This window comes from Sabethes cyaneus, chromosome 2, assembly GCF_943734655.1.
Source record: "Sabethes cyaneus chromosome 2, idSabCyanKW18_F2, whole genome shotgun sequence".
NCBI classification, from domain to species: Eukaryota; Metazoa; Arthropoda; class Insecta; order Diptera; family Culicidae; genus Sabethes; species Sabethes cyaneus.
In genome coordinates, this window is record NC_071354.1 from 99,294,772 (window position 1) to 99,306,120 (window position 11,349).

General features: G+C 38.9%; 1 protein-coding gene across 2 annotated transcripts in view; it reads right to left on the bottom strand.

Moving 5' to 3' along the window:
- LOC128734238 (probable helicase with zinc finger domain) overlaps positions 1–7,156 on the bottom strand; it is a 29,259-nt gene extending 22,103 nt beyond the window's left edge. Inside the window, exons 1-5 of one of the 2 annotated variants that reach the window (XM_053828310.1) lie at positions 7,053–7,156; positions 6,295–6,712; positions 4,320–5,450; positions 3,083–4,207; positions 2,379–2,995 (exon numbers count right to left, since the gene is read on the bottom strand). In XM_053828310.1, coding sequence (XP_053684285.1) covers positions 2,379–2,995; positions 3,083–4,207; positions 4,320–5,450; positions 6,295–6,352 — 2,931 coding nt within the window. In that variant the 5' untranslated portion in view covers positions 6,353–6,712; positions 7,053–7,156. Of the gene's footprint in view, positions 1–2,378; positions 4,208–4,319; positions 5,451–6,294; positions 6,713–7,052 lie in introns of both variants that reach the window. The other variant, XM_053828309.1, reaches the window with a different exon arrangement.
- Between the last annotated feature and the right edge of the window lie 4,193 nt (positions 7,157–11,349).

An 11,349-nucleotide genomic window follows, 5' to 3' on the forward strand; every position in this document is an offset into this window, starting at 1 on the left:
AGGAATTCAATCGTGCGAGTAACGACTACAAGAAACTGAATAGATTTCTGTACCAACGCTATGTTCTCCGCACACAGGCATCTCTGTGCAGGAATCCAAAGCGATTTTGGCATTTCGTAAATTCCAAGAAAAAAAAGGCTGGTCTGCCAATGTCGCTTCACCTTGGGGAACAAGTTGCTAACTCTGAACTTGAGAAGTGCGATCTTTTTGTCCAACACTTTACGAATTCGTTCAACGAACGTTCCGCCTCACCTGCACAAGTCGCCATTGCCATCAACGACTGTCCTAGTGATACTTTTGAGTTCCGTCCATTTCACATTAGTGAACAAATCGTAATGTCTGCACTCCAAAGGTTAAAGCTTTCTTATGCTGCTGGTCCCGATGGCATTCTAGCGTCCATTCTAAAGTTGTGCTCGGAGGTGTTAGTTACTCCACTTACAAAACTGTTTAACAGATCACTGCAAGAGAACAAATTTCCTGAACTATGGAAATCCTCATTTATGTTCCCTGTTCACAAGAAAGGTGATAAGAGAGACGTTCGGAATTACAGAGGCATCACCTCCTTATGCTGCTGTTCTAAAGTTTTTGAGATTATTATCAATGAGGCGGTTTTCTGCTCATGTAAGAACTACATTTCAACTGCTCAGCACGGATTCTATCCCAAGTGGTCTGTTGCGACAAATTTGACCGAATTTGCTTCACTATGCGTTCGCACAATGGACAACGGTTGACAAGTTGATGCTGTCTACACTGATCTTAAGGCAGCATTTGATCGAGTGGATCACGAAATACTGTTAAGGAAACTAGAAAAACTTGGCATCAACAGATCCTTAGTCGCCTGGTTCAGATCCTATCTGATAAACCGATCGCTTCGCGTTAAGATCGGAGCTTCTAGTTCCGAAGTGTTTACGAATGTTTCGGGTGTCCCCCAGGGTAGTAACCTTGGGCCACTTTTGTTCTCGTTATTTATCAACGAACTTTCTGTCATACTGCCATCTGGTTGCCGCCTGTTTTACGCCGACGACGTCAAAATATATAACATCATCAACAGTACTAATGATTGCGGCTACTTGCAACTAAGTGTAGATCGTATGCAGAGTTGGTGCTCCCAGAATTTTTTGACGCTTAGTATCAATAAATGCAATGTGATAACCTTTCACCGTAGACAGAAACCGATCATGTTTACTTATTCAATTGCTGGGCACAGACTTCAACGGGTCTACCAAATTAGAGACTTGGGAGTTACTCTTGACTGTGAGTTGACCTTTAAATCTCACTACAACGACATTCTGACGAAAGCCAACAGACAACTTGGTTTTATATTCAAAATCTCCGAAGACTTTTACGACCCGCTGTGCCTACGGGCGTTGTATTGTGCACTAGTCCGCTCAGTTCTTGAGTTTAGTAGTGTGGTATGGTGTCCATACCAAGCGTGTTGGATTGCTAGATTCGAGCGAGTACAAAAAAGGTTTGTTCGCTACGCACTTCGTTGGCTACCATGGCTTGATGCTACGAACCTGCCTTCCTACACTGATCGCTGTCGGCTACTTGGAATTGATACCCTAGAACGGAGAAGATTCATCGCACAAGCTCTCTTTGCTGCTAAGATCATCACTTCGGAAGTCGATTCGCCTGAACTACTCCGGCAGTTTTACTTCTATGCTCCAGAGAGAGTTATACGTCAACGCAACTTTTTGCACCTCGCAGCTCTTAGTCAACAATACGGACAAAATGAGCCAATCCGTGCCATTGCCAGTGCATTCAATCTCGCTTATAGCATTTTTGACTTTAACGTTCCATTGCATGTTTTTATGAGAAGACTATCATGATCCTGTGTTCGTTTTATTTTTCATTAAGACAATATTTTGTCAGATGAATTTTATTCAATATAAATAATAATAATAATAATAGCCGCTCGCTTCACATTAACACACGCACTAAGACATAAAAACTCATAACTTCCAGAGTTTTCATTTCTCCATTTCCAAATTTTGCATGTTTCTTCTTTCTCGAATGCACTATTTAACTTAAAAACTTTAACTTAAAAATGCACTATTTAACTATTGAAAAACAATCTAAAGGAGGTATGGTATACCAATTTTGAAAGCATGTGGAATAGTGAATACATCCGGTAGAAATTCATTTTTGATATTACAAACTATGTTTACAATCAACATTTAAAAAATTTTTTCGGATTACAATACTTTAAAAAATCATATCTTGCGAATTCCAACAGTAACAAGGAAATAATAAAATACGTATCGATTTTTTTTTGAACAAAGAACGTAAAAAATATTCCAAAGAGAACAACGATTTTGACCGTAAATTTCCCGTGGAATGACCCATATATTAAATACTTTCAATGCATCAATACATACCTTCTGGACAATGCTGTTGACGGTCGCTACCCAACGTTTGTGATAGTAAACTCGTAACGGTTTTGCCTCTTCCATTCCTTCTTCAACCCAGGGATGAAGGTAGTCCTTAATATACAAATCAGCGGCCGAATTGGAGTGGGTACAAATTAATATTTTTGATTCCGGTTGCAACAAAAGTTGCTTAATTGCTTGGGCCAGCGTATAGGTTTTGCCTGTACCGAATGGACCGATCAGCAAAATGGGCGGTAAAGCTACCTCTATCGGAGTGGTTATTGCAACGACTGCTTCTTTCTGTTTAGAGTTTAGTTTCGGATCAAGCGAAACATCCCATTGACGTTGTGGTGTCCACGGTATGCTTGGTTCTAAATAGATGTCAGGGAATATAATTCTAAAGTCGGCAATTTTGTCTATAGCGTGATGCCACTCGCAATATGTAAGACGATTCGGTTGAAATTGAATGTCCGCAATAAATTCCGTATCTGGTTTCAAACCAAGACCCGCGACGGCCTTTGCCGACGTTTTCAGATAAATCATACTCTTGCCTTTATCTTCAATGACAGCTTCGTAAACTTTTCTTTTTTCGCCACTAGGAACTGGTTCTTTAGAAGCAATTAGCACTGCCTGGCAATTATTCAGAATTAGTCGTCCAGCGGATGTATCCTCTGAAACGTCTTTGCCGAGTTTCATCAGAGCAAATAGTTCACCTGAATGAGAATACTTAGCTGTACTCGTAGCCATTCCACTGGGAGTCAGCAGATAGTTCGTCGCTATCATCAGTCTTGTTGTAAGATTGTAACGTGCAATCTGCTCATAACGAGCGATCTCTTCTACATACAAAAGTTCATGGATCCGGTTACGATAGTTGTTCTTTGTCAGCTTCTTTTCGGTTATGGTCGATTGCGTCAGAACAAAAGTGGATGCTTTCGGTAGTGGATACCGTAGCAGCAAATCTTTCTCCCGTTCAGCATCTGCTGCATATGCTGGTGTCTGCATATGGGGAATTATAGTGGTTGTGAATTCAATAATTTCCGAATTAGTTTCATCCCATCTTTCGGTTGTAGACATAACAATGTCTTTCCGAATTTCTTGAATCTTATCTACTTCTGTTACCGGAACCACATCAACACATAGATGTTTAACTAAAACCGGCTCACAACCGAAATCAAACACAACTGCCTGTCGAAATGTTCCATAGATATCCGTATTGAAGACAACTTTCACTCGGTGTTCTAGCAGGGGGGCAGTTTCATGGGTCATATCATGGAGTTTTTGATCAGATGGTGTAATCCATTCCTGATCAGATGATAAATCTGCATCAACGACTTTATTAACGGTGAGAGTTTGTCCTTGTTTTTTGCAGGCAGTGCCACTCCGAGGTTCGCCAGGAAAAATCTGTTTTATTAAGAAATGATTACGGTGCGCATCTTGAAGCAATGCTACGGCTTTCAAAAGCTTTCTTGTTTTTAGCACAAATGTCCACTCGCGTTTGCTTACTTTGGAGCTGACAGTCGTTACGAGATCTTGCGAACATGATTCTTCTACGCCTTCTATCTTCTCTTTCATTACTTTATCCGGGCTAGGTGCTTGCACCCATCGTTCCAACAGTTGTTCCGTGTAGCTTTTACCGTACAACTCTTTGTCCCTTGCTCGTTGCAGTTTTTTCGTTCTATATTCGAATCTCTCCTTCCACTCGTTAAGTTCATCGATTCCGTGGGCTTCAACACACTGATTGCCATAATGGCATGACTGGTTGTCCAGATAGTTTTCACATAATGAATATGATTCTGCTGTAAAGCCACGAGGTGGAGGCCGCCATTTCCAATCCCGGCCTATAAGAGAAAAAGTCATTGTTCAATTTAATTTACCATCTATATTTCATTGTTCAGTAGAGACGATGATATTGAATATTGAATATGATATTGAGAATATGGTGCAACCTACCTTCATCAGACATAATAATATTCTGGTGATTTTCAGTTTGACAGTGCGCCCTGAGTTCCGCACGATCCGCAAATGTCATTGTACAGTACACACAGCTAATATTAGTGATTTTTTCTATTTGTTTTTGAAAATTGTTGACAGGGCTGCTTGACGTTTCCGAAGACGATGTGGCTATTGTCGTTGTGGGTATCGCTGTTGCGTCACTTGCAATTGACGCTGCTTTAGTAACATCTGAACTTACATTGTTACTTATATCACTGAGACTGCTGCTATTGTTAAAAATTTTAATTTCATCACCATTTTCATTTACAACGGTACTGCTGCTGATATTAAGATCTTTCCCGCTGGACTCCTGTTCTTTCGGCTGTTTTGTATCGTTATTTGAATTATTGACTGTAGAACTCTGGGCAAGATTATGATTGTTGTGTGTAGCTCGCAGGGTGATTTCGATCTGATTTATCTGCTTGGTGTATCGATCCGGAGGAAGATTGTTGATAATGAGATTTTCAAGTTTATTTTCAATTTGTTCATACTCATCGTTCAACGAAGATAACGAAGATATTGTTGATGTCGGTGTAGAAGACGGACCACCACATGAGTCTAGGCATGACACAACATCGCCGGCTGATTGGTTTACCAACGTTGGAGCTTGATCAGCTCCACACGTAGCCGGTGTAGGCGAGGAATTCGCGGAAGCCATTTTGAGTACTGATCTCATTCGTTCCAAATGGCGATGTATGTCTTGATTATGATTTTGGCTGTTGGCCCATTCTTGGAGAATGATTTCTGCCTCGGCGTATTTTTGTTGCTTGTATAACGAATGAATCAGTCGCTTACGCACTTTAGACTCCGTAGTCGCTGATAGATTGTTTTGCGAGGAACTCGATGTTGTTGAAGAAGACGATGAAGCAGACGACGGAATGGGGCTGTTGGAATCCGCTGCTTGCCCGGAACCAGCAGCGACATCGGTATCAGTCAGCAGATTCAATAACTGTCGACAGTCTTCAGCAACTGTGTCGTACTTTTGTAGCTCAAGGCAGCATTCTGTCCTTCCATACAAACACGCAATAATCCTTTCTTTTGGTAGTTTGCAGTTGTTAGATATTGTTCCAAGAATTTGATCGTATATTTCTACAAGAAAATATGAAAGATATTATAATTAGTATTGTACTAGTTCAGTAGCTCTGTAAAATTTCCTATATAGATATCGCACATCGCAATACAATGATTTTATTCAAAAACAAATATGCATAATTGTGTTAATACGGATACGGATATCTGTAAACCTATAGGCAATACATATATGGATATATGTCTTCGGATATGTGTCGTAGATTTAAGCAATTGCATTGTAGAATTGATTGATAATTCGTGCACAATACTTATATAATCTTCTTTGACTTCTACAAGTGTGCTCGGCTGTTAATATGCTTTTAATTTATACAGTGAAGACATTTTAATGCTATGTAATATAGTATACCGGCAGTATTGAAGGTATGCCGAATTTTGGATTCCCGAAAAATTGTAAATTCGACATTCAAAAATAGAATCCAGTCAGTTTTGTTTATTTTAATTTATTTAAAAAATTGTAATATGGAAGTCCATGCAACAATAAACTAACTTTAGTTGCCACATGGTATTGTTTCAACTTCGAGTTTATCAAAATCATGTAAATTCACGTGAAAAGCTGGCAAAAAACTTGAAGGCAATTATATTCGTGTGGCACACAAAAAAGAATGCTAATCTCATTTTTTATAGACAAGAAACTGGTTTACTTGTATTATTTATTCCCGGTTGAACTTATGAGTAGTTAATTTGTTTGAAATATGGCATAATTATTACATGCTTTTGGGGTTTTAAAACTACCGGCACAATAAAAACGCAACAGCACGCGTAGATCATACGTATTCAAAACAAACGCAGCACATTTTGGACTCATTTATAAAAGGATGATTTAACTTTACATATTATATACCTTTTGCTTTCTCCCATTGCTGATTCCGAAGATATTCACTGGCTTGGTTCTCGCTCATGGTAATGCTCTTTCTCCGACACTTCCTGTGCTGTGTCTAAAATGACTTCCGCACTGTAAGGGAACCGAACTGCTCACAGGTATTCCCTTTAAGCTCATTCGCACTGTAATATAGTTGGAATGCTGTCAAACTGCACTCCAGAACAAATGCAATCATTCAAGCCTAGAGCTATTATGAACACTGATTATGTATTCTCTTGCTGCAATCTTTTTCGGCAAAAACAATATCTGTGTTGTCGGCTTTTGCAATTTTGGTTTTGGTAGGAATTCCAACGTTTGATGTAGATGTTATTGTAACAATAACTTGATTTGACCACTGCAAGGGTAGAATTTTTAATTTTTAGAACGCTTTCTCTGGGTCCTAAAAAGAAGAAAAAAGAGAAGTCGATAAGATTTTCTGATTTTGTACAATTATATTCAACAGATTAGTGCTTCAATATCCCTAAGAAAATTATCTCTCGTAGAAAAAGCACTCTATTATGCACAGGTCATCACTTTTTTTTTTGAGAAACTCATTAAGGACCATTTTCCATCTTCAATTACTTCTGCGATCAAACTTTTTCTTACTTTTTTCTATTTGGGGGTAGCGACGATCGCGTGAAAAATCTATACTTGAAAATTCATTTTCACTTCAATTGAATGAGTTTATATTTACACAATCACTGTTAATTTAGTGCATTAAACTCAATGTTTAATCTTACCTATGAAACTGTAACTAAAAGCTAAATTTTATAGTGAAAAAATCACATTTTGTTCGTCAGTATTCTGCGTTGCAAAGAAAAGACGTCGTTTTTTACAATTTTGACACAATGGACGATTTGCGAAAGAGACACGGCGCCACAGATGCCAGATATTTTGGAACACTTTCTTGTGCTTGTTGGTATAAAGTGTCGATTAAAATGATTTTCTAAATATTATGCAAAAGCTATTTTGAACGTAAGCAAAAATCCGTATACGTTTTTAACAAATTTGCACGAAGTTGTAAGTTTTGCAAATACAGAAAATACACAGTCTTATTCACGGAGAATTACACCGCCTAATACTAGAGATTTCGAAAGGCAATGTGCTAATGTGCATATCTGGTGTCCCTGCGCCGCATACTTATATACAAAAATAATCGCATTGGCTCCAATCAATGAGATATATACAGGTGTGGCAATGTTGGTAAAGTGGTATTAGTGCCATGAAGAAATTTCATCACGGTTTGGGTGAAATCGTAAATCGACCAATCACGATCAAGCGTGACGTCAAACTCTAAAAACAAACCTCATCATAGGGCTTTTGCTACACACACATGCAAGACATCTGTGGGGCACACATTGCATATTTTCCTATTCGATGCAGCAAAAACGTGCTGGATAAAATTATCATTTTTTCTAAAATTATTTATCATTTTAAAGCAACTAGTAGTCAAAGTAACCGACAAATGTTCCCTGAAATATATGCTGACTTTTGGTAACTAGGATTTCGGTGAATTCGCGTTAAATTGGTCTCCCAAATATACTGTTTTTGTAGCAATATGCGGCATAGGCCAAGTTGAAAGTAACGGAATATAAAATTGGTTTTAGCATAATAAATGGCTTTCTTAGCCGAAAGCAACTGCTGGCTATTGATATTTGTTTAATTTTATCCCGCTAACTTAGGTCATAGTTACATTTTTGATCATTGCTACCGCGTCTTAGCTTATTTGTTGAAAATAATTTTTTTATTTAGTAAACAGATATATTACCTTGCCATATGTATGAAGCAATTTGTAATTTCTGTTTTAAATGAAGAAAGTAAATCATTTCAAAAATTTTGCTCTTCCCAGCCCGTGTGTTTTATATGGAGCTGTCACTTTTGCCTGCCCAACAGATCTCCAATACAAATGCACTCTGCAAACACCCTATAGAGCTTTCCAGTTATGTGTGTATTGGTGCTTGAAAATGAGGCAAACAACAACAGTAAACAAAAGAGATGCATCCCTTTGTAACCAAGGTACAGAATGAATTTCGTCTTCCGCTGGCTTATGAGACTTGAACCTATGGGTGCGTGTATCCCTGCATGGTTCATTTGCTGGCGCCTTTGATATCTTAACCACAGCTGTTATAGATGAGTGGGTTGTAATTAATCGTACTTAAATCGTCGTTCGTAGTTCATTTTAGAATTCAATTGGTTGAAAAAAGACAGCAGCAGTTAGGTGAAACAGAGCATGAGTAGTGGCCGTAAATAAGCAAAAACAAAGTCAGGTATAAGCATTTTATTAACATTTACGGTACGTTTTAAAGATTTGTCCTAAAGCTTGTAAGCAACATATTGTAACATTATATACGCAAATAGTGTTTTTAATAATGCTAATTTACGATAATACTTAAACGCGTTAGCAATGTTTATACAAAAGTTTTAACCATGCGAATTGCTGTCTGGTATTAGCGATGCCGAGCTACAGCCAATATGGGGTTATGCGTTAATGCTTGTGGCTACTTGGGTACTACCAAATTTTTGGTTGAAAAACTACTCAAAATCTGAGTTTGTACACTTAAAGGGCATATTGAGTATCCAGGTAACCAATAAGCATTTCCAATGCAATTTAAATGCAAGCCAATAAGCATTTAAGTTGCCTTAAATGCTACTTAAATGCCTTTTTGGCAAAATATGCGGCTACTTTACTGCTAGCCCTCTTATAGTGCTGACAATGCTTATTTGCAGCTAGTTACCGACAAGAAGAATTTAAATAACATTGTGGATGCCGATTTACAACGTTATGCAGTCAAAAGGTTGATAAACAGCAACCTGCAGTATAAAACGCCAGGGATGCTAATAAAAGATTGATTTACTGCTTATACTAATGCTTATTGGTTACCTGGGTAGTTTCAATCTAGCTTTAGCTAAATCCGACCTTTTTACGGGTAAAATCATTTAAGAGTGTGACTCAGTGAATATACGTTGTATTCGCGGGAGCTAGCTCAAAATCGGGAAATAGTTGAAATGAGCGACGTTCCCTCGCTTAATTCGCACCTCTGAAAATCACTTACAAAAACGTTATTTTTCAAGTGACAGTAGTATGCAATGCTTTCTTTGTTAAAGCGGGGAATACGCCTGCTGAAAAGAAAACAGCTCAAGAAAAAATACCCCTTATTCCTAGAGTGACTATATACAGAGTGGCGACAAGTCATCCCAAATGTATGCAATGCGGTTTTTCCAAGGTTTTTCTTTCTCTTTCCTGCATACGCATTGGCTAGGTCGTCTGTTCGATTGGAACACCCCATCGACATCTCTATATCGAGCTGCAGTGAACGTCAGCGACATCATGTCCTGATGGGCTCAAAATTTGACAGCGGGCTCAAATCAGACTGCTGCCAGTTGAGTGAAACGCAGTGCTGACATGCTATCTCATTTTCACACACACGAGATGTTGGCGGCGAAAACATGGTTGCATGCCGATGGGGTGGATTGGAATGACACTGACAGATATTTAATTATCATTCCAATTTTGACATTGTCGCCACTCTGTATATAGTCACTCTACTTATTCCCATGAAGTAATTTTGACAACGGCGTTTAGCGCAATGCGGAAACTTGGCGAAGCTTGCTGCGAAACAGGATACCGAAATTCTACCAGGGTGCGTTGCGACTAGCAGTGGGCGAAACTGATAAAGTATCGATAATTGAACATCGATCCTTATCCTTTATAGAATATAGAGTGACTATATACAGAGTGGCGACAATGTCAAAATTGGAATGATAATTATCTGTCAGTGTCATTCCAATCGAGCAGACAACCTATCCAACGCGTATGCAGGAAAGAGAAAGCAAAACCTAGGATAAACCGCATTGCATATATTTGGGATGACTTGGCGCCACTCTGTATATAGTCACTCTAGAGTGACTATATATAGTCACTCTAGAATATTGTTATAAAGCACTATCGATATCGCGACAACAGTAAATTAGAGTGACTATATACAGAGTGGCGACAATGTCAAAATTGGAATGATAATTATCAGGGGCTTGCGATGGGTGCCATCTTTTGTTGCCAACATCCTCAGCACATCTCGACAAGGTTGGCAGCAAATTTACCTGTCAGACGGGCGCTATTTCCTGCATTTCCTGCAAATAGCGCCCTTCGTTAAGTCGACTGTCAAACACCGTTCGTTAAGATAAGGATAGCACCCCGCTGATAATTATCTGTCAGTGTCATTCCAATCGAGCAGACGACCTATCCAACGCGTATGCAGGAAAGAGAAAGAAAAACCGCATTGCAGGGGCTTGCGATGGGTGCCATGTTTTTGTTGCCAACATCTCAGCACATCTCGACAAGGTTGGCAGCAAATCTACATGTCAGACGGGCGCTATTTCTTGGATTTCTTGCAATAGCGCCCTTCGTTAAGTGGACTGTCAAACACGTCAAACACCGTTCGTTAAGATAGGGATAGCACTCCGCTGCCGCATTGCATACATTTGGGATGACTTGTCGCCACTCTGTATATATTTAGTCACTCTACAGTAAATAAACAACACTGCGAAGTTTTTGTGATGGTATTGTGCTTCCCGAGAAAATATTTCGTTTTCCAGTTTAATATAGTTGTGCGCAAAGGTAAATCATATATTATTGACAGTGTAAGCACGTGTAAGTTTTTTATGTTTATGCTCTTATTCTTTGCTTAGATAATATTTGTTTTGTCCTATTACGTACAGACTTACAAACAACACAGTTACAATGTCTTACGTTAACCGAAAATAATAAAATTTAAATGCTGATTGCGTTTGTGAAAAATTTGTCCATGTTTGAACGGGCAAACACGAAGCAAGCTACCCTAGCATTCAGCTGATGAGCGAGAGAGAAATATTGTTGTTTTTCTCATCACTCTTGCGTTGACAGTTTCTTACGAGATTTCGTAAGAGTGTAAAAGAGATACTTTGACTGCGAGCAACCAGAACAGAGCTGCGCGCAACTGTTAGGCGCACAACTAAACCGACGAAAGAAAAATTTTAGATAATAATCGCAATATGGTTTTC